Raw genomic sequence first — 27,054 nt, forward strand, 5'->3', positions numbered from 1 at the left:
CAGCTAATATGACATAATTAATGTCAAAATGCCTAAGAAATATGGTCATAATCTTCTTCTTAATTATTTAGAAAGGTGACCCATATCAAAATATGTATGTTTTTTTTCTACGAGCGTGCAAATAAGTCTACTTTTCCGCACGCGTTTTAGTTTATAAAGTTTAACTTTTCCGCATTACTTTTCCGCACTGAATTTACATACATATTATACACAAAGTATTTGGCTTGCAGATTTTGGCTAGACTAATAAAATAAGCTAAAAACACTTCTTCTTTTAAGCTATTTACACTTTTTTCTTTACATCAAATAAAAATGTTGTATTCTTTCTTGTACCTGTTTCCTGATTTTTCCGGTAACAGATCAAGATTATTGACAACGTCGAGAATATATGGGAGTAGTTCTTCGTCACTTGATGCCATCTAAATCACTTAAATATTTTAAAATTCGTAAGTAAAGATGCGTGGAAATTTTTTAAAGTGTGTGACGTGCTTTTTGACAATAATTCCTTTGTTTGACATTTGACATCGTTGCGCTATGACTTTAAAATATTAAAACCTGTATTGATATAAGTATTATGTACACCACTCATTACTGCATAACAGATATTTAGGCACCGCATTGACTTTAATACGGGATTATTATGTATAACTTATTAGCGTCATTTTTTAATTCAATTAAGTGGTTAAGATTTGGTGATTTTTTAAACGCTCCTAGAAAAAATATTGTTCCTAACTCTTGCAGAAAGTCTCTTTTCCGCACTCGACTGCTTGCCGAAGTCCGCTTCGTGTCGTTCGGCAAACTGCAATCGCGTGCGGAAAAGTATGACTTTCCGAACTAGTTAGGAAAATATCTATTGCCTACTAGGTGGTTTAAATATAGTAGATTAGTTGGTCTTACTACAATTCACTTGATAGTGAAATTTGTTCTTTATAAATAAGTGTTAAAAGGGTCGTAAATGACCGTTTTGGAGTGTAATTTTCCTCGTTACGACGGATTTGCTTGAAAATTTGGATTTAGGTTTCCCCTACCTACTCGTTCATTTTTGGTCTTGAGCCCAAAATAAAAAAAAATTGTTTTGCTATAAAACCAATCAAAATAAGTACTTTGGTTACTGTGACATAACCCCAACTTGAGACACGCTTGTTCATCATCCGCAGTTGAGGAAAGGTCCTGTGACAACCCCTCCCTGTTGGTCACCTAACAACTCAGGTAAATATCTTTAAAACTGTTATGCGTATAGTCTCTTGTGTTTCTTCTATCTTGTCCCTACTGACAGTTTTGTTTTCTATTATTGGTAGGCCAATTTCGTGAGGACATACCTTGGGGACTAGTGGCTGTCCGTTGTCCAACAGCTAGTAACCAACTGGTATTTCCAACCAACACCTAGTGTAACCAGCGTCACCACCACTGGAACACCCACCTACAAGATCGTAAGCAAGAACAGAGGTCCATAAGTCGGTACCAATAACAACATAACCTCTATTTTTATATATACCATCTATCCTATACTGTGTCTATACCTACCATTTTGCTCAGATCTAAGTCCTTCCTGTTACCCTCATTGTACACCTGAATATAGCGCTATATGAGGGTATTAATCTATTAACAGAGTGAATACAGGGTATACTTATTGTACTTAGTTAATTCCATAGGTAGACTTGCAATATGGTATTTGACGTAGGTATTTGACACTTCAGGGTATAAATTGTTCACCTCATATTTGATAATATTAATATAGTAGGGTTACGGTACATAATCTGATTCTTGCTTAACGTAGGTACATTTTACCTATTCAGGTTGCATTTTTGTTAGTATTTTATGTTCAAATTTTCTATTCTGCAATATAATAAGGGTGTATTGCATGTGATAAGTGATAAGTTAGTGTCTTTTTAAGTCTTAACAGTACTTTATGTTTTACAGTTGATAGTTTCAATAGTCATTACATTTTTCCAGTATTTTGCTTTATTTTCTGTTTTTATTTTATATTCAATAAATCTTTGTAGTTATAGGTTGTTTTAATGCTCAGAATTAACCGGGATCCCCCTCTGTGAACCAACTGTAAACCCCTGAGATAAGGATATAAATAGTTTTTTCATTTGATCATAACTACTTTTATATAACTTCTACGTTAACTTATTTTATTGTAACATGAACTCCATCTCTTGCGCGGTCGGCTGATATTTCTTCCACCAAATGGTGATTATTTGTTCCTTGGTATTTTAACAAATCTTGTGTCCGTCATTTTACTAATTAACTTTTCTATTTAAAGTCTACTCGTTTATACCCTGTACATTACATTTTGTTTCGACCTCGTCACTCCTTATTCGATCTCTCAATAATTGATTCCTGTAATTCTTCTGAGTACTCTCATTTCTGCCGTTTTTAAGATTCTCTGTGTTTTTTGGCTATGTTGAGTCTTGTTTCTGACACGTACGTCATATTGATCTTATACTGTCTTTATAGATCCTTGATAGATCCTTGATTTCAACTCACAGTTTAGACGCACTTCCTACACTAGTAACAGATATTCAAAACACATTTTCCAACAACACCTATTTACCTACTATATGCTTAGACATCGAAAGTGCATATGACAATGTCAGTCTTGACATTTTAGGGGAAAAATTGATAAAACATTTTCATATACCGCCTCAGTTGGCTGAAGCCCTTTATAATTTTTATTCCTGCAGAAAGATATATCTAAGAACTAATAATAATAAACTGATAGGCCCTATAATAATTTAGGACTACCACAGGGATAAGTATTGAGTCCCCTGTTGTTTAATATGTATACTGCGGATTTGCATAAAGTCCCTACTGACATTTTTAAATTTCAAATAATACAATATGCTGATGATTTTCTCCTGTATTCACAGGCCAAAACTTATGATAACTCGGTTCAAACCTTAGGACGAATTCAATGTTGTGTTAATTTATGGTTCAATCAAAACGGATTCGAAATAGCTCAAAATAAATATACTGTCTGTACTTTCACTCGACATAATATCCCAAAAAGAGAGAATTTAAAACTTAATGGCTACGACTACGCATTTGCTTCTTCCATTAAGTATTTGGGAATGATTTTGGATCGTAAATTGACTTGGAAATTACATATTGACTTTATGATAAATCGATGTAATAAGGGTCTAAATTTTCTTAAATCAGTTTCAAGGATTTGGTGGGGAGCTGATGTTGAAACTTCCTTGCTTTTCTATCGATCATATATTAGATCTATAATTGATTATGGTAGTATTCTATATGGCTCAGCTTCTAAACATATTTTAAACAAAGTAGACGTTGTACAGAACTTAGGACTCCGTATCTGTTTGGGAGCTATGAAATCAACTCCAAATAAAGCTTTACATGTAGAAGCTTTAGAAATTCCACTCAATTATAGAAGGAAATATCTCAGCCAGAAATTTTTAATGAAAATTCGTTACCTAAATATCGGTCTTTACCAAAATATTAACAAGCTGAATGTAGCGGATTTAACTAATAAATACTGGAAGCTAAAGAACTCTCCTCCACTTTGCGAGGCTTTTCGAGATTTGTTAAATTTTGACTGTGATTTTAACATGATTGATAGTTTTGGACTTGAAGATTTTCATTCTTTTTTACATACAGTTAAATTAGTAAAACCAAGTTACCAAGTAAAACCATTCTTAGATAATTGGCCAGATTCCATAAATATATATACAGATGCATCTAAGACGTTAGTTGGCACTGGATGTGCCTTTTTTATACCTGCTACTAAAACAGAAAAAATATTTAAGTTAGGCCATGATTTTTCTATCTTCAGTGCTGAAGCCATAGCAATTTATGAGGCCCTGCAATATTTTAAAGAATCGAAGATATATCTGCAACAATTATTTCCGATTCACTCTCTGTTCTTCTTGCTATTCAAACTATAGATTTTCCCAATAACAATTCAAATATTTATATCCTACTAATTAAGAAAATCCTTTTTGAAATTCATAAAAATAAAAGAAGAGTGAACTTTTTATGGGTTAAGGCTCATATAGGACTAACGCATAATGAATATGTTAATAGTTTGGCTAAAAAAGCTATTGAATGTGGTACTTCACATAATCGTAAGTTTTGCATATCTGACTTAGTTAACACTATTAAGCATCGAGTTAAAAATCAGTGGAGTCAATCATGGCGAGATCTTTGTAAACAATCCAAATCTCAGTATTCACTGATTCAACCTTCTGTTCCAAATATATATTGGTTTAAAAATTATGTAGTACCTCGAAGATATATAACAATATTAATTAGAATGAAGTTTGGACATGCATGTTTCCCTCTACATCTAGCAAGAATTAAAGTTTTTGATTCAAATCTTTGTACAGAATGTCAGAAGGTTGGTGACTTAAATCATACTTTCTTTGAGTGCGCAAAATATATTCCATGCACATATAATTTAATCCAAGATTTAATAAAATGTAATGTTTTTCCACCTTTCAATGTATCCTATCTATTGTCTCTGAACAGCAAGAACATATATGATTGTTTAATGAAATTTATCTGTGAAACTAAAATTAACCTCTAAACTTATTAATCCTGATAATTTGGTATATTATGTACATATGAAAAAAGAAGAAGAAGAAGAAGATACATAATGGAAAATGTGGTGAGCAACTGGGACAGTCCATAGCGGCCAGCTTTTGAACTGAGTAGAGAGCTGTAGAAGAGTTTGCTATGGAACTCTAAGGACCTCATTGCCTTCCTTATGTATGAACAGAAAACAAAAAAAGTTGTGACTGGCTAAATGACACCCAAGTCTATGCTATAAAAAAAAACTCACAGATATTGTCTCAGTTACGCCATATAGTGTTACTGAGGCATGCTGCTAATCTATTTGCTTCTTGAACTTGATCTCTTTTTTCTTTTTCAAAGTCTCCATAGTGTACTGAATAGTGTAGGTAATCCCTACTGTAGTATGTAACTGAACAGTGTAATCTCTATTTTACCTTTACTTCCATTACTTATTCAGTAATAACTCCATCGACTTAAACTTTATATCTCCTTGGTTCTTAACTGATTATTATCAGTATAGATTATAATAATAATAACAACAATAATTATTGTTTTAGTTTTCTGTGAACTAGCTTATTAAAATAGCCCATTAAAATCTGCTCTTAATAAAATTAACTATTTAGTGAGTTAATTAGTAGAAAAAAGGACACTTTTAGTGTTTGTTGTGAATTAATATAGGTGTTTCAAAAACTGATATTGATTGAGTGCGCTAAACAGGTCTATAAGCGACCCCCAATGGGGGAAGCTTTTTCCCCAGGGACACCATTAGGTGAAAACTTTTTAGGTGTTAGTGAGAATGGTGAAATGGATATTATTGAATCAAGTTTAATCGCAAATTTGGATGATTCTACTGCGAAAATTACAACTAAAACAAGAGATTTTATTAAAGTGCCGACACAACAAATCCAACCTCCTCAAAAAGTTTTAGAGAAAAAATTGTTCAACGTTGCATCAGATAAGTACAATTTTAATAACGTTTATGTATATATAGAAAAATCAAACAATCAGGATATTGGCCGTTTACATCCACTTACTGTTGCAGACATCTTGCATAAAAAATTGAACATTCCTAATATTATTGAAATTAAAGCCATTGGAAAAAACAGAGTTAAAGTTTTGTTAAGGTCAATAGTAGATGCAAATAATTTGGTGAAAAATATAAAATTAAAAGACCAAAACTTAGTAGCGTATGTCCCTCACCATTTACTAGAAATTAGAGGTCTAATTAGAGATATTGATACACAATATGATGAAAAGTATTTGTGAGAATCTCCCTCCCCCATAGTAGCCTTTAGAAGAACTTACAGAAAACTTGACACCGATGGAAAAACTAACTATGTAGCCAAAAGGACAATGATAGTCACCTTCGAAGGAAATATTCTTCCTAGCTACATTGCAATAAATAGTGTATTTTTTCCAGTTGAAACCTACATTGGCAAAGTAACACAGTGTTACAATTGCTTAAGATTTGGACACATTTCCAAGCAGTGTCGCAGTCCACAAGCACATTGCATAAAATGTGGAAAACTCAAAAATGAAGATCATACATGTCAAGATAATGACGTTCAATGCATACATTGTAATAGTAAAGATCACGTTTCCATATCCAAGAAGTGTCCAAAATACGAACATCAAAAGAAGATAAAGAACGTAATGATTGAGCAAAAAATTTCCTTTATCGAGGCAAAAAATTACTGTGAATCGTCCTTCTCGGGATTGTTTATTCAGAATAGATATTCCCACTAAAAAATATCGGAGACAGTTTTCCTCCCCTCCCAAGATCTTCAAAATATTCAACCCCTTCTACTACCACGCATAAAAACCAAAACATATCATCAAATAATACATTCCAACCCTCCTCAAGCTATTATAATATAGCTTCTTCTTCTTCAGGTGCCGTCCTCATTCCGAAGTTTGGCTATCATCAAGGCTATGCGTATTTTTGATACCGTAGATCTAAATAATTGGCAGCTGCTGCACTTGTACCAATCTCTTAAATTCTTCAACCATGAATGTTTTCTTCTGCCAATGGATCTTTTACCTATTATTTTTCCCTGAATAATTAATTGTAGTAGCTGGTACTTTTGTCCCCTCATTATATGTCCCAAGTATTGCAGTTTGCGCTTTTTAATAGTAAGCGCAAGTTCTTTTTCTTTCTGCATCCTTCGCAACACTTCCATGTTTGTCACTCTCTCTGTCCACGATATTCTCAGTATCCTGCGGTACATCCACATCTCGAATGCTTCTATTTTCCTTGTATCGATCTTTTTCAGTGTCCAAGCTTCCATTCCATAGAAAAGAACTGACAGCACGTAACATCTCATGAGGCGAATTTTAAGATTTAAACTTAGCTCTCTTCCGCATAAAACTGTTTTCATTTTGGTAAAAGTAGCTCTAGCTTTTTCTATTCTGATCTTGATTTCTTCAGAGTTGTCGTTGTTTTCATTAATAACAGTTCCCAGGTAATTATATTTTCTAACACGCTCAATTCTTTGATCATGTACGGTTATGTCAGAAAAATTTTGTGGAGATTTCGACACCATCATTATTTTTGTTTTTTTGATGTTAAGTGATAAACCGAACTTTTCGCTGCACTCTACTATTCTGTTTATCAGTGTTTGGAGATCTTCCGGGGTGTCTGCTATTAATACTGTGTCATCAGCGTATCTCAAATTGTTTATTAAAGTGCCATTTATTTTAACCCCTATATCTTGGTCAGCAAGGGCTCTGTTTATAATATCTTCTGAATATAAGTTAAACAAGGTTGGTGAAAGTATGCATCCCTGCCTTACGCCTTTTTTGATCTCGAGTTCCTCGGTTGTTTCCCGTTCTACTCTAATATTCGCCTTCTGGTTATAGTAAATATTGAAGATAATTCTGACGTCCCTTTTATCCAAGTTTTTCTCTACCAAGAGTCTCATCAGGTGTTCGTGGCGAACTTTATCGAACGCCTTGTTGTAGTCAATAAAGCACATATATATATCCTGGTTAACATCCAGGCATCTTTGGCACATGATATTAAGTGCAAATAGTGCTTCCCTTGTTCCAAGCCCGTTTCGAAACCCGAACTGAGTATCACTGATGTCAGCGTCTAGTTTTTTGTGAATTCTTGTATGTATCACTTTAAGAAATACTTTTAGTGTGTGTCCCATTAAGCTTATTGTGCGATGGTCGGTGCACAGTTTTGCGTTTGTTTTCTTTGGAATAGTTACAAAAGTTGACAGAAGCCATTCCTTAGGTATTTCTCCTGTTTTATAAATGCAGTTAAAGAGGTCAACCAAAACATTTACTGTTTCATCTTCCACAAGCTTAAGAAGTTCCGATGGAAGTCCATCTGGACCCGGTGATTTGCCATTTTTCATTGTTTTTATAGCATATAGTATTTCTTCTTTAGAGATTTTTGGTCCTTCCTCACCTTGTATGTTACCAATATCATGATCCTCTCTTTCATCGGTAAAGAGTTCTTCTATATAATTCTTCCAGGTTGTAAGCTTTTCTTGTAGGTCAGTTATTATTTGTCCATTTGCGTTGTATAGCACATTGGGATGCTTCCTTTTTTGTATACCTGCCAATTCTTTTACCTTTTTATGTAGGTTAAACGTGTCATGTTTTAATTGCAGTTCTTCAATTTCTTCACATTTTCTTTTGTAAAAGTTTTCTTTCGCTGACCTTATTTCATCTCTAATTTGCTTGTGTATCTCGTTGTATTTTTGTTTGCATTTTCCCTTAAACTGTCTTCGTTCCTCCATGAGACTTAAAATTTTCTCTGTCATCCATTCTTGTCTTTTTGTCGTATTTCCTCTGCTAAGGATATTCTGAGCGGGTTTTATTAGGGCTTCTTTTAAGTCTTGCCATTTGTTTTCTACGTGCGTGTTTGGTTCCTTTGTAGACAACATTCTTAGGTTACCGTTTATCTGAATATAGCTAAAAAACGATAAATATCATCAAACCAATCACAAAACAATTCACCCATGTTCCCTTTTAATTTTGGGCCCTCCAAACCCCTTCCTGCTAATTTAAACACTCCAATTTGTCAAAACAAATCATATCAGGGAGTATTGGAAACACTCATTTCCAATTATATTTTTAATTTTATCACAAATATTCAAACTGTCGATGATATAAAAACTATGAGTCAAAATAGTATTTACCATGGTATAAAAACGATTTTAGAGGATATCACTAATAACTAACATGTACCCAGAACTTAAATCATTAAAAATTTTGCAATGGAACGGTAGATCCGTTGTTTCGAATGAAAATAGTTTAATTCATTTTTTAATAACTGAAAATATTGATATTGTATTATTAAGTGAAACCTGGTTCAAACCAAATCAAAATTATACATTTAAAGGTTATAATGTAATTCGTCAAAATAGGTATGACGGGTATGCAGGTGTTGAAATTTTAATTAAAACAACTATACCATTTTGTGAAATAAATATTAGAAAAAAATTTAATGAGGATATTTTAGTTTGCGGTGCTATCGTTAAATGCAACACAATAGAATTAAGATTTTTATCTATATATAGACCACCAAATATAAGTACATCCAAAAATGATTGGATAAATATCTTCTCACAAATCAAATCACCTTTTTTAATTGGGGGAGACATGAATGCTCATCACTCACTATGGGGTTCACTGCGTAATGATCCAGTTGGTAATCAAATTGTTAGCAGTATCGAAGACCTAGATCTTGTAATTTTGAATAATGGAGAACCTACATATCTTCCTAGATATGGTACGCAAAAATCTATGATTGACATTTCACTCTACACAGCTAATATAGCAATTCACTTGGTCAGTTTTATCTGACACTTTAGGCTCGAATCATTTTGCTATAACTATGAATTCTTCAATAACCAACACCTCACAAGAAATAATTTATCCAAAAAGCAAATGGAATATCAAGAAAGCCAATTGGTCCTTGTATTCATCCTTAATTGAAAACATGTTTTCCAACTACAATAACTCTTTCAACACTTATAAAAATTATAGTTTTCTAATAGATTGCATTAATGATGCTGCAGATAGATCTATTCCTCAATACAAAATTTTTAAATCCAAAAACCGATCGCCTGCAACATGGTGGGACCCAGAATGCGATCTGATAATTAATGACAGAAAAGAAGCATTAGCATTGTATAAACGTTCACCAACCCTTGATAATTATCTAAACTGTCAGAAAGTTACTGCTCATACTAAAAACAGTTAAAACAAAAAGCCAAAGCTAGTTGGATTAAATGGTGTTCTAATTTAAGCAAAAATACCTTCTCTAAGGAGATATGGTCACAAGCCAACAAAATGAATCGAAAAGCACCTATTAGTATAAAACCCTTCAATGATAATCTGTTAGACGATTTTTTTAATAAAGTATGTCCTCCATTTGCTCAAAATTCACCTACACGTTCTACACAAAGTCATCATTCAAATAATCACTTCCTGTTAAAACCTTTTTCTGAAACTGAATTAGATTTTGCCCTTAAAAACCGCATAACTACTTCTCCTGGTATCGTTCACGTAAAATACCCCATGTTAACCAACCTACCAGATGTTGCTAAAAAACTTCTTTTAAATGTCTTCAATGATATCATCCAAAAAAATATAGTTATCGATTCTTTCAAAATCATCTTAGTTGTTCCTATCCTTAAACCCGGAAAAGACCCAAACATCGTAAGTTCATATAGACCAATATCCTTACTGTCTTGTATACTTAAAACTCTAGAAAGGCTTATAAAATTTAGATTAGATTGGTGGTTACAAAAAGAGAATTTACTCCCAGTAAACCAGTTTGGTTACAAAAGAGGTTTTGGAACTCTAGACGCTTTAACAACACTTGTTGTAGATGTACAGAATAACTTAACTAAAAATAACTACTTAGCAGCACTATTCTTAGATATTGAAGGAGCATATGACTCAGTTTGTTTATCAACCTTAAAACATAAAATGGTAAATTTTTTTCATATGCCAATTTCTTTCGTTAACACAATAATCGGTTTCTATACAGATAGGGTAATTTATATCAGAGATCATAATAACAAACTAATAGGACCTCGACATAATTATCACGGAATACCACAAGGCTCAGTATTATCACCAATTTTATTCAATCTGTACACCTCTGACATACATAAGATGCAAATAAACAACATCCCATTCAAAATCATACAATATGCAGACGACTCTTGTGTCTATACAGAAAGCAAGAAATATGAAAACGGTATGCAAAACCTAAGTACAGTTTGTAGTTCCCTCTTTCCGTGGTTCTTAGAGAACGGCTTAAATTTATCAATTAACAAATCAGCAGTATCTGTCTTTACAAGACACAACCTTCCTATAAACCAAGTTGTATTACTGAGTGATCAATCTTTTAAATTTAAAAATATTGTCAAATATCTGGGCCTCATTCTGGATAAAAAACTAATTTGAAAACAACACATACAATATATGCTGGATAGATGTAATAAAGGTAGTAATTTCCTTAGAATGACAACTAGAGTGTGGTGGGGCTGCGATGTTGAAACATCTTTATTGTTTTATAGAACTTATATACGATCCATTATAGATTATGGTGCTACTCTCTACGGTTCTGCTTTCAAAAACCTTTTAAGAAAAATTGACGTTTTCCAAAATTCTGCCTTGAGAATCTGTTTAGGTGCTATGAGATCTACTCCTATACAACCAATACATGTTGAAGCTTCTGAGCCTCCTTTGGAGATTAGAAGAAATTTACTAAGCGAAAAGTGGGTACTCAAAGCACACTACAAATTTCGAATTATTTTTCAGTATATGTCATCTTAACGAATCAGATCTTACTCACAAGTATTACACAATTGAACACAGTTGACAAAAACTTAGACTACTTCGCTCTCTTCCATAACACTGATGCAATAATACCCACATACAACGAAAACAACATAATCAGCAAAAATATCCTGAAATCTATTTTGCACTGCTACAGTGATGCCACAGTTATATACACATATGCATCTAAATCAAGAGAAGGGACTGGCTGTGCTTATTTTTTACCCTCAGGAGGTTTCGAATGCAAGTACAAACTTCCCAATGAGTTTTCAATTTTCTCTGCGGAATCATTGGCCATACTCGAAACGTTGAAATATATTAAAAACTCTTATACTAAAAAAACGTTAATTCTTTCAGACTGCCTATCAGTTTTACAGAATATTAAAAATACTTTTTTGCCCAAAACATTTAGTAATCCTTACATATTTTTAATAAAGGATATGCTAAAGCGTTTAGAAGATCCTGGCTTCAATATAAAATTTATTTGGGTTAAGGCACATATTGGACTCAAAGATAATTAATATGTAGACTACTTAGCTAAATCCAGTATAACATCAGGCACTTTATTGTCATATTCTTTATGTGTATCAGATGTTATTACTATTTTTAAAAGAAACCAACTATTGATATGGAAAGATCAATGGAATATTTACTGCTTAACAAACCCCACAAGATACACCACTTTACAACCAGTGATTCCACAAAGTTCTTGGTTTAAGAGTTTTAAAGCTCCACGTAAATATATAACAACTATAAATCGACTACGTTTTGGGCATGCTTGCTATCAAAGTCATTTATATAAAATAAATGTGATTGAAGATGATAATTGTAAACATTGCGGAAAACAGGGCGATCTTGATCATATCTTTTTTGAATGTACTAAGTTTCAACAGCATTCAAACTCTCTCTATGAAAATTTAATTAAACTTAATATGCATGCACCATTCAATATCCAGTCTCTGTTGGCTACAGGCTCACAACAAATATATAATATCATTATAGATTTCTTGTCAGATACACACACAGTCCTATAAGATTTGTACGCGGGAGTGAAATTTTTTATGATTTATGTTCAGATTTGCAACCTTTTATCATAAATGTTATATCAGTTTATCAGAAATCCATCATTGTTTTTATTGTATTATTATTGTATCGTGTTATTTATTGTATTAGTATATTGATTGTGTTTATTTTTGTATTAGGGATAGGATTGTATAGTCTTTATTGCAACTGGCTGAATGACTAACGTCTATGCCATTAAATAAAAAAAAACTAGCTTAGCGAATCCACCTGTCTTATTTCATTGTCTGCGCCTGCATCTATAGGCTCTGTAAATTGTCCATATATTCTAACTTCCATCTTATTATTTTAATAGGCGTTTTGAATTATTTTTATAATATTCAATAAGATTTCTTTATTATACAAGAGATGTATTACATCTTCAATCTTACTCTATTAAATGCTTTCTTCAAGTCGATAAAACAAAGGAACGCGGGTCTATTGTGTTTTAATGCTTTCCCCGTAAGCCGTCTTATGAAGAATATTGCATCTTCACACGACCTTTTCATTTGGAAAACTTTCTGCTCACCTGCTTAGTTTAGGAGTTAATTTATTCGTTTTGTAAAATTTTAGTTGTAAGTATAAGGGTAGTATTTTGCAAATTGATACCTCCGTAGTTTTCTAGTTGTTTCTGATCGCCCTTAAGATTAGCTCGCTTGTTCTTCATTCTTCTGGTATTTTATTGTATTTTATAATTTTGTTAGTTAATGTAATTATTTAATCAGTCAGTGCCACTTAGACAAGGCGAAAACGGCGGGTTCGTTAGAAAAAATATTCCCATGAGATGTTTTTGCATAATGACATTCGTGAGACATCCCGGAATAATGTTCAAGAAGTCGCCTACGTGAAAAGTGGTCCATTTTTTTTTAACAATTTTTTTTTAATCAAATTGTAAAGATCAATATTTTTGGTCCGTATAAATTTTTGTTAGGTTTTTTGGACTATTCTGGACAAAAAAGGTCTCTTGTAATTTTTCTCTAAATATGACAGTTTTCGAGTTATAAACAATTTAAAATTGAAAAAAACGAAAAATGGCGATTTTCAAGGCTTAATAAATTGGTTAAAAGTTATTATTATGAAAGTCAGAAAGTGACTAAATCAAAGTTTAAAGCTCCCCTACAAGAACCTGAAGAAATTTTTGTCATAATTTAATTACTAAGCTGTTATATTTTTAAATAATAATAATGAGCACGTATTAGGCGGCCGTCTATGATGAGTGCGAGAGAGATGCCATTCCGGCAGTCCAATGGGGAATCTTACTCGCACTCACATTTACAGCCGCGTCAATACGCTCTTACGGCTTATTGTTTATCATTAAAAATAACAGCTTAGTAATAAATTAATGACACAAATTTCTTTAGGATCATGTAGGGGGGGCTTTAAACTTTGATTTAGTCACTTTCTGACTTGCATAATAATAATTTTTAACCGAGTTATTTAAGTCTTAAATTTTTTCAAATTTTAAATTGCTTATAACTCGAAAACCATTAACTTTAGAGAAAAATTACAAAAGACCTTTTTTGTCCAGAATGGTCTAAAAAACCTAAAAAAAATTTGTCCAAAACAAAAATAATAATTTTTGCAATTTGATTAAAAAAAATTGTTAAAAAAAATTTGGACCACTTTTCTCGTGGGCGACTTCTTGAACCTTATTCTGGGGTGTATTACAAATGTGATTATGCAAAAAAATCTCATGGGAAATTTTTTTCCAACGAACCCGCCGTTTTCGTCTTTCTAACTCCACTATACTTCACGTGCCATAATCGAAAATATTAATGATTTAAAAAATATTAAAGGATATTAATAAAACACCATTTTTAACAGACACCTACGTTTATTTTATTAATAAAACAAAATTTCAAATATTTTCTACGACAAAATCTAAAACAATCAAAACTTTATCAATAACTTGTGAATGTTTTACAATCTCATACAACGCACCTAAAAAGATGTGTTTTAAACTAAATCACATTTTTACAAAAATATAATATAACAAAAAACTTAACAAAAATCCCAAATAAATAATAATAAAAAGAAATATAATTTTCGAGTTAGTTTTTGATCTTAAAAATCATCGTGGTTGAAATTATTCAACAACACTAGTAACAAAAAGCAGTCAAAACATTTTTTTAAATTTTTATCATACCTTAGCATTTTACAAACAGTCACAAACCTTAAGCCAAAATTTCTATACAATATTTTTTATATTATTTCGATGGGTAATTGAGATATATTAGGAAAATATTTTTCCCCAGAAATTATGAATCAATTAAGTTCTCACACTGTGAGCAAGTTTTATTCATTTATTCTCTAGGCCTTCATTAAAACGTTGTAAACCTGTGAAAACTTAATGAAAATGTAACGAATTTTTAAATTGAAATTGAATTGTTAAATAATGTTGTTCTTGAGTTTTATGAAAGATGTAATCAAAATTTATCAAAAATATAAGAATAATAATAACTATTTATAGCTAGAGCTATATTTTGAATATTATAGCAATTTATTGGGTCTAAGGTCTAATATACGCTGTTTATTAGACACTCGAATCTATTGACTACGCAGAAAATTTGTATATCCGCTGTGAGCTCGTAGGTAGAGGGGATATTTAAACGTTCGTGAGCGCCAGTAGTGACAAGCCAGTGAACTTTTGCTGGAAATTTGACATAAATTTCAAAGTGAATAATTTAATACATTGAAATTAAAAACTTTAATAAAAAAATATTAGTTGGCCAAAGCTGTGGCATATATTTTTACCTTAAATATACTTACGTTTTAAATACTGAAATTTGGTTTTTTAAATTTTATAATGGGTATAATAAATCTATTGCGAATCTATAATTGCGAAACTATCTGAAGCAGGAAAGAAGTAATAGTATAATACATACCTAGCGGGAAAGTACTCTATTTCAGCCGAGCGGCAAGGTAGTTTACCGAGGTGCGAAGCACCGAGGTAAACTACAGACGCGAGGCTAGAATGAGTTCCCGCGAGGTTTGTATACTATTTTACTCACAATCGGTTAGTATTTTATGGATTTCTAATACTCACATTCTACCAATAAGAATTTCGTTTCAAATATCTGTATCCATTTTCATTATGTGATAAGATGAATTATTTTAAGTAACCTGTGAGATCGTTGCTAGGTAACAAAACAAGTTTGTTGAATCTGACATTTATTGTCATCATCTATTTCTGAAACTCATAATTTTGAGCAACACGGTCTTACTTTAACCTTTAATAGTAATCATAATTCCAATGTAACTATTAATATTTATAATTCCAAATAGTTTTCTTTTTGTTGTTGTTGTTGTTTTTTCTTAATTAAACAAATGTTGAGTGGATTATATTCTTTCTAAACCATTTTTTAATCAAAAATGACATTGACATTTGCAGGTAGAAAAGTGACAGATGCTAGCCGGGAAAGTACTTTCCCGGCTAGCTGGGAAAGTAAAGTAAGTAATAAGTCGCTTCCTGATTACTTCAAAGGTTTGAAATCCATAAATTACTAACCGATTGTGAGTAAACTAATATTTCAGCATTAGTTTAATTACATTTTAATTAATTAAAATCATATAATATACAATAGTTATTTGCTATTATTCGCAATACTTTTCTCATTAAATTTCCAGCCGAAGTTGCATTAGTAATCCGCTAGTTGGCGATACCAGCAAAGCTCAGAGCGAATAACAATGATATACATTAGATTATAAAATCGGAAGGACAAGAAAGAGATAGAGAGAGATAAAAAGAGAAAGAGAGAGAGAAAGAGAGAAAGAGAGAGAGAGAAAGAGAGAGAAAGAGGGAGAGGGGGAGAAAGAAGGAGGGAGAGAGGGAGAGAAGGGGTAAAGGAGAGAGGGAGAGAGAGAGAGTGAGATAGAGAAGGAGAGGGAATTTTTTATATTCGTTTTCGTATGGTATGTTCTATTCTAAATTTACAGTTCGTTGTACACTTTGCGTCTTTATTTTTATAGAGCTAAGTAAAGTCTCTAATGTCATATACTTATCACATAATGGAATTAGTTATCGTAGATTAAGGATATAAATTATTTAAAGGGAAAAATATCAAGTTTTTAGCAAAAGAGTAATTAAAATTAACCTTATATGCAATTTTAAGAAATCGTAAAAATCTATTTGAGGATGCTGAAAGACAACATTATATTTTTTTATTTGGTTTTTTTTTTTAAGTTTCGTAATTGAAAGTAATTTTAAAAAGTATGGAATTTTTAGTGCTCCGGATACACAAAAAAACAATTTCTAATGTAATTTAAACTGATAAATACTCATATATAACGTATTCTTTTTTCTGTCATGTTAACTAGATATATATCAGATACCCACCGAAAGGAAACAAATTGTTTACTGTTTTAAAAGCTTTATACAAATTTGATATCATCAGTAAACGTATAATTTTTGACCTACGAGCTTCAGAAATTCTAATAAAATAGCTACCCTTAACAAGGTCACTTTTTATGTATCGATTGAATAACTAGCATTCTAAGTTGGTATATGCCATATTAATACTAACGTCATTCTGTCATTTTGCTTTAAGTATTTACCTAACTACTGTATCTATACAAACTGAAAAGCAGTACTTTAAAATAACTGGTCAATTATAATATAAGAATTCAACCCTTCTTATTAAAACTACTTTGATTCATCTGATTTCCAGTTTATGTAGAATCAAGCTGAACCTAACCTCGAAAAAATGACAGTTTGACGTCACACCAACGTACCCTATTTGATGATCACTAGTCGAAGAAACTCGTGGCGAAACTTTTTTTGAAAAAAGTGTACGACCAGTTTCCACAACACAAAGTTTTGATATTCGTTCCTATAAAAACTTTAAGACCATTTCCCATTGTTTTTAATAAGTCGTCTCCAAGATTTTGATTTTGGTTTTTAATTTGATATTGAATCCATTAATTACTGTTAAGCTACTACATGAAGAGAAATTTGTTAATAATTATATATAAATAATTTGTAAATAATATACACCTCGTCTAACTTGCCATTCTGTGACAGATGTTTCTCTATTTTTAGCTCTTCAGACAGAACTGGCTTGAAAAACGAGGTGAAGAGAATATCTTTTCGTATATAGGTAGGTATAGATCGACAGCAAAAATAATTATTAAACCACTAATGGATACGATACAATCTGCATAGGTATAGTGTTACAGTAAATTTAAAAGAGGGCAAGGTTGACTAGTTATATGTAAGGAAAAAGTTGGCAATTAGTTATATTCCAACTATCAACGATATCAATAAATTGAAGCAACATAAATTGGAATGTTGTCGCTTAGCTAAGGAAACATACTTTGTAAATTTAAAAAAAAATCTAATTTACTAAATCTAATTTAATTAAAAATTTAATTTAGATTTAAAAAAATCTAATCTAATCTAAAAGTTTACTGTTCTAAAATTTCATTAAAAGTTCGAAATACAAACAAAGTTATAGCTATATTTATAACAGTACCCACCTGAGCTAAAACTCGTTGGTATTTAACAACGCGCGAGATACCTGATCTATGCAGCTGCAACTCGACAGTTGTGTTCTAAAACTTATAAAGCGAGTGTGTTTCATTAAAAGTTCGAAATACAAACAAAGTTATAGCTATATTTATTACAGTACCCACCTGAGCTAAAACTCGTTGGTATTTAACAACGCGCTAGATGCCTGATCTATGCAGCTGCAACTCGACAGTTGTGTTCTAAAACTTATAAAGCGAGTGTGTTTCATTAAAAGTTCGAAATACAAACAAAGTTATAGCTATATTTATAACAGTACCCACCTGAGCTAAAACTCGTTGGTATTTAACAACGCGCGAGATGCCTGATCTATGCAGCTGCAACTCGACAGTTGTGTTCTAAAACTTATAAAGCGAGTGTTTTATAATATAAAATCGAAAAAAAAAATACCTTTAGCAATTGGTTATTTAAAAGGCATTAGAAATAAGGGGAAGCTTCGAAATAAGCCTAATATTAAAACACAATTTAAAAGTAATCAGTTTAATGCAGAGAACAATTTTGAATTAACCATCGATAAAGAATTAAAATCTAGGGATGCGTTGCATGCACCTTATGGGAGTAAAAATTAGGGAAAATAGAAATGAGTTGGTCGAAAAATATTGACGCAGCTGGTATTGCTCAAGTCAACAGAAGGAACAGCGAAACATCAAAATTTTGCAGAATTATAAAGCACCAGGAATCGCTGATTAGAGGAAAAAATAAATTTGACCATTTTATTCGATAAAATTTCAATAAGAAATCACAATTTTCAAAACTGGGAGACGTTTTTCTCAAAATATACTACACCAATCTCAGTAAACCAAAATATTTCTGAAAGTTTCTATAATTATACGACTACTAAAAATAAACCCCCAAAAAGTTTTAAAAAATCCCACCTTTAGTACAGGGTAAATTCACTTCCAGAACAGACTTTTTTTCTTATTATTTATAAAATTGCCTATTAAGGCCGTAAAAATATAATATTTACTTTAACAATCTCAGGAATTCAATCCCGCTGGAATTTAGAAAAAAATTGTTACAGGAAGGCAGAAAAGTGTCTATCAAATTAATATGCAGTTTTTCAAAGACGCAATTTGCAGTGATAAAAAAAACTAAAAGTGCCAACATTTTTTTTGTGTACGTCATAACCTTCTTAACAATTTGTTAAAAAATTATAACCATAAATATAATATTTTTTTTAATATTTAACATTGTCTAAATTTTTTTCTAATTTAAAAAGTAAAAGTCCCCTTAAGACAGTATCGTTTATTGTAATGCATAAATTATAACTTGTTAATATACTCTATAAATCTGTATCATTCTTATCATACTACAACTATATCGTACATTCCTTATCTATATACAAAAACGACCCATTATGGGAAATGGTCTATTATGAGGAAGATCTGGATTTATTTACTCTTTTTAAAATTCTAGCATATTTAGAATCAAAAGTTTTAATTGTGTTTCTTTTCTACTTCGTTTTGAACTCCGTTGTGAGATTGCACTGTATATTGTTTGGAATAATTGCTGTTTCCCTGGCCACATCCAAAGTCCATTCCATAGAATACTTGGTTGCCCTAAAAATTTAAAAAAAGTGACGTTATTAAGGTGTTAATAAAATATTGTAGCTATAAAGGGTGATGCATTTAGAGGTACTTTTAATACAATTTATACTTTGTTTGCCTCGACAGGTTTGTTGATCTAATTTAAAGAAGCATCTTTGAATGCTAACTGCTTTGCGATCATCTTCCACGTCATCGAGATTGGTCTTCTCCAAGTTCTAGACTACAGGCCCATGTCCAAAATGGATGGGTCATATGAACCACAAAGTGACGTATATAGGACGATGTAAGAGCATAAAATAATAAGATTCAGCACTATGCCGTCACTTGTAAGCAGTCCAACTGAGTGCTGGTGAGAATTCAAAAGTGCAGGTAGAGTTGGTACATTTTGGTCATATATTTTTGTACGGCATTTTTACCATCGATAGATCCATGAAAAATAATGAAAAAGCGCGCAGTGCCGTACAAAAATGGCGAGCCACAAAGTTGGTATTTTTTTTTTATTTTCTGACAATTTCCAGGGTAAATTTGGTCATTTGATTCTGTACGGCATCAGTTTCATACTGTTTCAATACAACTTTTAATCCATTATTCCGCAACGCCGTACAAAAATCACGCGACAAGTGGAAAAAATCGAGGGTTGCAATCCCCTCTCTTTCCGTGGTCCGGGGGGTGATTTGAAACAACATAAAATTAATTTATTTTGAAAGTATTTTATGCATAGATAACATTATTTTATATGCCGTACATTTTCGTTGGTCCAAAGGTTTGTAGGAAAAAAAAGCTCAAGGAAAAATCCACAGAATGAAATGTACGAAAAATCCATATAACGAAATGTAAGGTGAAAGTTATGACGATATTTTTTATACGGCATTAGATAGTTCATTTGTACTTAATGCAATAATTTATAAAAAGTTAACGCCGTACAAATCTGAAAGTTCATATTGATAAAAAAGTAATAAAAATATTAAATAAATATAATTTACATATATATCGCTTAAGGAGCAACGTTATGTTACGACATGTAGCATTTGTAGGCATATATCTACACCTGCCTATAATACTGTACTGTGTGCTAAGTAGTCGTTTTCTAGTAGTAATTTTTCTAAAAAATACTAGTTGTTTTATTTATTCACATCATTACAATGAAACAAATCAATTATATACATGTAACAATAATGTTTGAAGTATACAGTGCTAGTCAAAAGTCAGTACCCCCCTCGTATCTTTTGAACAGTTATACCTATAATAGTGAGATTTAAAGGGAGGGAATAAACGGACGTAAGCTTCTTAACTAGTCATGACAGGTGACGTAATTATGACAGATGACTTTAGAGCGCCACTGTGACAGATAATTTTAAATGGGACCTCATGGCAAGTGATACCTCGTTTGAAAGGTTTTGAAAATACCTATTCAGTCATACTAATTTTGTTTGAGTTTAAGCTAATTTTAATGAATAAATGAAATAAATTTAAAATTGTAGTTTCGCATTTAATTAATAAAAATTCAAAATTCCGCATATCATTACTTGTCAAAAAGGTTGACGTTGACGTAAAAACTACTAGAGAATTGAAAAACGTCAACATTTTGGACAAAAAACAGGTGGACATTTTTAATTTTCATTAATTAAATGCGAGACTACAATATTGTATTTATTTAATTTATTCACCAAAATCAAAATAAACTAAAACCCAAAAAAATTAGTATGACTAAATAGGTATTTTGAATACCTTTCAAACGAGGTATCACTTGCCATAAGGTCCCATTTAAAATTATCGGTCACAGTGGCTCTGTAACGTCATCTGTCACTATTATGTCACCTGTCATGACTAGTTAAGAAGCGTACGTCCGTTTATTTTCTCCCTCCAAATTTCACTATTATAGGTATAACCGTTCAAAAGATACGAGGGAAGGTACGGACTTTTGACTAGCACTGTATATTAAAAGTATACAAAACTGTTGATACTGGGATTTACAGTTTCAATTCTTGGATATTATATACCTACACACCCTTTCACTTCAGTTAGACATCATAATGATTTTATCATATTATCAATAATTGTTCTCTTCAAAAATAGTTATGTTAATACCGTACAGTATCAAATGACCATAAAGTATTACCTTGGTAGCGTCATTATCATCAACCTAAAAGATTTGGTATGCATTTAAATGTACGGCATCATTTTTTCCTAATTTATTTATCTTACTCCTATTTAAAACAAAGGATAAATGTATAAAATTGCTATATTTTATTAATCTATGAATATTTAAACTTTGGTAATATTTTAAAAAATTTCTGTTTTTTTATTTCTCTATAATTTTTTTTAGAACAGTTTCTTTTGAACGGCAATAATATATAACAATTGTATTTTACAATATAATGTTAAATAAAAAGTTGTCGTACAGAGTCAAATGATTTTTTTAGCTTTATAAATCAAGTATACCATGAAATTAGCATAAGTATTAATATACATTCAAATGAACAATAATTTTTTGACGGCATTATTTTTAATAGTACTTTTGAGTGCTAGATAATGTTTTGGAACCGAAGCCGTACTTTTTCAAATCACTCCCCGTACCACGGAAAGAGAGGGGATTGCAACCCTCGATTTTTCCCCTTGTCGCATGATTTTTGTACGGCGCTGCGAAATAATGGATTAGAAGTTGTATTACAACAGTATGAAACTGATGCCGTACAGAATCAAATGACCAAATTTATCCTGGAAATTGTCAGAAAATCAAAAAAATGTACCAACTTTGTGGCTCGCTATTTTTGTACGGCACTGCGCGCTTTCTTATGATTTTTCATGGATCTATCGATGGTAAAAATGCCGTACAAAAATATATGACCAAAATGTACCCACTCTACCTGCACTTTTGAATTCTTACCAGCACTCAGTTGGACTGCTTACAAGTGACGGCATAGTGCTGAATCTTATTATTTTATGCTCTTATATCGTCCTATATACGTTACCTGGTGGTTCATATGACCCATCCATTTTGGACATGGGCCTGTAGTCTATTCTACTTCCTACTGAGTTTTGGAACATAAATATTCTGGTGGTTACCAGGGTCCACTCTTAACACCTTTCGGATCCATCTTAATGGGGTTTCTCTTTACTACTTTTACGATATGTGGGTCCTTCTAGACTCTGTACAGTTCAAAGTTATATCCATATACCATTTATCGCATTTGCGAAGTACTTTACGCTCAAGACATTCTAGTAATTAAAAAATGAATAATCATTTCATATTTTGTGAACATCTTTTAATTTTTTTACTATTTGTAAATTTAATACTGTTTTTTATCTTAAAACATTTAAATTAATCTTTAACGTTGTGGCTGAAGTAATATTACAACTAGGTTACATTGACAGTTCTTGATGTCATTTCGGGTTGCTCTTTAATTCACTTGTCAGTTGGCCATTGAAATCCAATATGTGAGGTTTTCACCAAAAAAAGTTCCAACCACGTGGGGAGAGTCCTGTGTTGCCCTGGGTAACATCCAGGTTTATCTATTACATTCGATGAATTTTATATAAATATGTAAAACATCTTTACTATTTACATTTAAAGGGTTTTTACCCTATACATTTTGGTGGCTCAGGCATGCAAATTTTGTAAGTATGACCTCTTGTTCTTGAAAACCTCTGTCAATTTTAACTTTTATCTCATTTAATTAGGTTATACTTAATTTTAGGGCTTTTAAACACTGATGATGGATTCCTTAATCCGAAAACGTTTTGTATTTTGACCCTTATTTAGGGTATTTTAATATATACCTTTTACAAGAAACTTGGTATTTTTGTGATTTATGGTATACAGCCAGCTACAGGAAGTTTATTTTCCTCGTGAATTTTTAATTTCGTTGCAAAATGAAACTACAGCCGCATCATTATTCTAGACAATCAGAGAGTGCAGCAAGCACCTCTACCGGTTTCGAAACTTATTAGTCTTTCATCAGGAAGCATATATGCTGCTCTCTCTGACCCAATTAGGACACACCCCGGCGTGAAGTCACGGATTGCAACGAACGAAATGGCAGGGATGCCCTAGCGGCAACTGCTAGCAAAAACTAAGTTTTCAATCTAACAGCACCTAACGTTTTTAAAAATCTAAATTGAAAATATAAGGGAATAAACATCAATGGCCGCTACCTCAGTAATCTACGATTTGCGGATGACGTAATCCTGATAGCTACTGACCTACAAGAACTGCAAACCATGCTTTCAAAACTACACACAGAATATTCTAAAATAGGACTGAAAATTAATTTAAACAAAACAAAAGTCATGCACTCCGAAGAAACGATGACAATAATAAACAACAAAGTTATAGAAAAAGTTGAAGAATATATATACTTAGGACAAAAAATAATACTAAATAGGGAAATTCAAACGGAAGAAATAAAAAGAAGAAGAAAGTTAGCATGGGCAGCATTCGGCAAACTGAACTATATACTCAGAAATCAGCAAATTCAACTACATCTTAGATCTAAAGTTTTTGATGCATGCATTATTCCGATATTAACATATGGGGCACAAACATGGACAATCACAAAAAAGAATATGAACATACTCAGAGTCACTCAACACGCGATGGAAAGGCATATCACTTAAGGACAGAAAAACAAACACATGGATAAGACAGAAAACCAAAGTCACCGATGTGGTACAAAAATCACTAAAATTGAAATGGGAATACGCTGGATATGTAGCTAGAAGCGATCTTAACAAATGGCACAGAACAATTATAACCTGGAGACCATACAAAAGACCCAGAGGCAGACCTCCTATGAGATGGGCAGATGATCTGAAACGAACTGCCGGGAAAAATTGGCTACAAGTAGCGTACAACAAAAAACAATGGAAAGGAAGACTTGAAGAGGCTTATGTTCAGATGTGGACGTGAATGGCTAGACGAAGAAGAAGAAGAGCACATAAAACAACACCAAACGATGTTACTCTACATCCCACCAGATTGAAAACAATGGGAACCTTCTCTGGTAACACCTCCGAGGCTTCTACAATTTGCAAGCCATAACGGATGCTGAAACTAAGGAAGATGAGGGAATTTTACAATTTATAATTCACGTCCCATCTGCTCAGCGCGGTAAAGTTCCAACGAGAATGGTTCCCTTCGTACTCCAATCAGAGTAAATATGTAAATCAAAAATGAATAACCATTTTCAATTTCGTTGCAACACGAAACAACGGCCGCATCATTATTTTAGTCCAAACAGTCTCTGCACTCTCTGATTGGAGTACGAAGGGAACCATTCTCGTTGGAACTTTACCGCGCTGAGCAGATGGGACATGAATTATAAATTGTAAAATCCCTCATCTTCCTTAGTTTCAGCATCCGCTATGGCTTGCAAATTGTAGAAGCTTCGGAGGTGTTACCAGAGAAGGTTCCCATTGTTTTCAATCTGGTGGGATGTAGAGTAACATTCTTTTGGTGTTGTTTTATGTGATGTTAAATTGAAAACTTAAGTTTTTTTATCCTAATAATTCATCACTATACTTTGTCAATATAAAATGTTTGCCTGGACAGATGTCTTGATCTAAGTTGAGGGATCAGACTATAATAGCATCTATTTGCCAGGAAGTTTTGGACATGAGGTATTAGGTTTGCCACCAAGCTATCTACATTTGCTCGTGGTACAAGAATAACCAAGTTGGAATTGGTTTCGGCTTCAGCTTAAACAGGGGTTAAATAACAAACTCAAACCTGTCTGAAACCACACATAAAGAAGATCCTGAAATCGCACAGAAGATCTTTATGGTCGTAGTTTAAGTGGTCTATGAGTGTAGACTGTCTCTTACAATCGTACAATCATCCATATAATTTATAGACAAAATAATTGAAACAAAACAAAAAAATAAAGTGTACTTACCCGTTCCAAATAAGCCTTAACGTAGAAGTTTCCGAAGAGTACTATAAATGATATCATATACCCAATGAGTGTGTAGTGCATCCATAAGGGGAATTCACAACCCATTCTTATTCCGTTTGCACCCAGGATCAAGGCACAAGTAAATTGAATCTACAAAAAATTACACATTGAATATTTTTTTATTAGTCCATTTTATTTAACAATATGTTCCTTTAGGAACAATCAGTTAAAGTTATGACTTTTTAAGGTTATGACTTGTAGGTAAGAATTCCAATGAAAACTTTCCTTTCTAAATTATCAACTAATGTATACTAAATAGTACTACTAGTAAAATAAAGTAACACTTAAAATAGTTCTAATTTTTCTAAAATCTATTTGGAAGTCAGTTGGTTTATAACGCTTCAGTCTGCGAACTTCACCTTCAGTGTTTAATAATTCACTCAGGAAATTATTTGGATGCGCACTAAGTCTTTTTTCATACTTTTCACTGTATTTGCAGATTTCTTCTTTGATACTGGGAACTTTCACGTCTCTCTCTATTATTGCGTTGGGGACGTACCGTGGAGCGTTTACTATGGTTCTTAATGCCCTATTTTGGAAACGTTGTATGATTTCCAAGTTAGAGTTGCTGGCTGAGCCCCATAGCTGTATGCAATAAGTTAATATGGGTTTAAGTATGGCTTTGTATACCACTAATTTATTTTCACTTGACAGTCTTGAGTGTCTGCCTAGGATCCAGTACATTTGTTGAAGTTTGAGTCCAAGTAGCTTTATTTTGATGAAGATGTGTTTTCTCCATGTTAGTCTTTTATCTAAATGTATGCCCAGGTATTTGGTTTTATCTACTTGTACTAATTGTTTGTTGTTTATGAATACTGGTGGACAGCTCTCTCCTCGCATGGTAAATGTCATGTGGGTCGATTTTGCTTCATTAGCTTTTAGTTTCCATTCTTTTACTCGTTTTTATATTTTATTTAAGTGGGCTTGTAAGTTATGCGAAGCTCTTTGGGGGTCTGTGTGAGATGCGATAATACCTGTGTCATCTGCGAATGTAGCGACTGTTGTCAATCTAGTTGTAGGTAGGTCAGCAGTAAATAACAAGTATAAATAGGGACCGAGTACACTACCTTGTGCGATACCGGATTTTATTTTAAATAGTTCTGAGCGAGCATCTTGTTGATTTACTAATGAAAACAATCTGTCAGATACGATTTTATAATTAAATAATATTGATACGGAAGATTTTTCTTCAGCTTATGGAGGAGTCCTGTATGCCACACTTTGTCGAATGCTTGGCTGATATCTAGAAAAGCTGCACTACAGTACCTCTTGTTTTCTAGATCATTGCTGATATGTTTGACTATACGATGTGTTTGTTCTATTGTTCCATGTTTGCTACGAACACCAAATTGATGTTTTGGAATTAATCTTGTTTCTTCTATTATTGGTTCTAATCGACGTAGAAACCTTTTTCAAATAGCTTAGATAATATAGATAAGAGACTAATGGGTCTATATGAGTTTAGTTCTTTGGGGTCTTTTCCTGGTTTTTGTAACATTATGATCTCTGCTACTTTCCACTGATTTGGAAAATGATCATACGTAAATATTGCATTAAATATATGTGTTATTGCCATGATTGTTTTCTTAGTTAGGTTTTTCAGGATTTTTCCAGTGACAAGGTCA

The 27,054-nt window shown here is 32.4% G+C and overlaps 1 protein-coding gene across 4 annotated transcripts in view; it reads right to left on the reverse strand.

Moving 5' to 3' along the window:
* Positions 1-14,218: 14,218 nt before the first annotated feature.
* The window catches only part of LOC114325898 (elongation of very long chain fatty acids protein 4-like), a 340,992-nt gene continuing 328,156 nt past the window's right edge, over positions 14,219-27,054 (reverse strand). For 3 of the 4 annotated variants that reach the window (XM_050654152.1, XM_050654151.1, XM_050654149.1), the window contains 2 exons: positions 25,370-25,519; positions 14,219-19,487 (listed from right to left, as the gene is read on the reverse strand). In XM_050654152.1, coding sequence (XP_050510109.1) covers positions 19,365-19,487; positions 25,370-25,519 — 273 coding nt within the window. In that variant the 3' untranslated portion in view covers positions 14,219-19,364. The remainder of the gene's footprint in view (positions 19,488-25,369; positions 25,520-27,054) is intronic. The other variant, XR_007698844.1, reaches the window with a different exon arrangement.

Source organism: Diabrotica virgifera, chromosome 6 (genome assembly GCF_917563875.1).
Source record: "Diabrotica virgifera virgifera chromosome 6, PGI_DIABVI_V3a".
Classification (NCBI taxonomy): Eukaryota; Metazoa; Arthropoda; class Insecta; order Coleoptera; family Chrysomelidae; genus Diabrotica; species Diabrotica virgifera.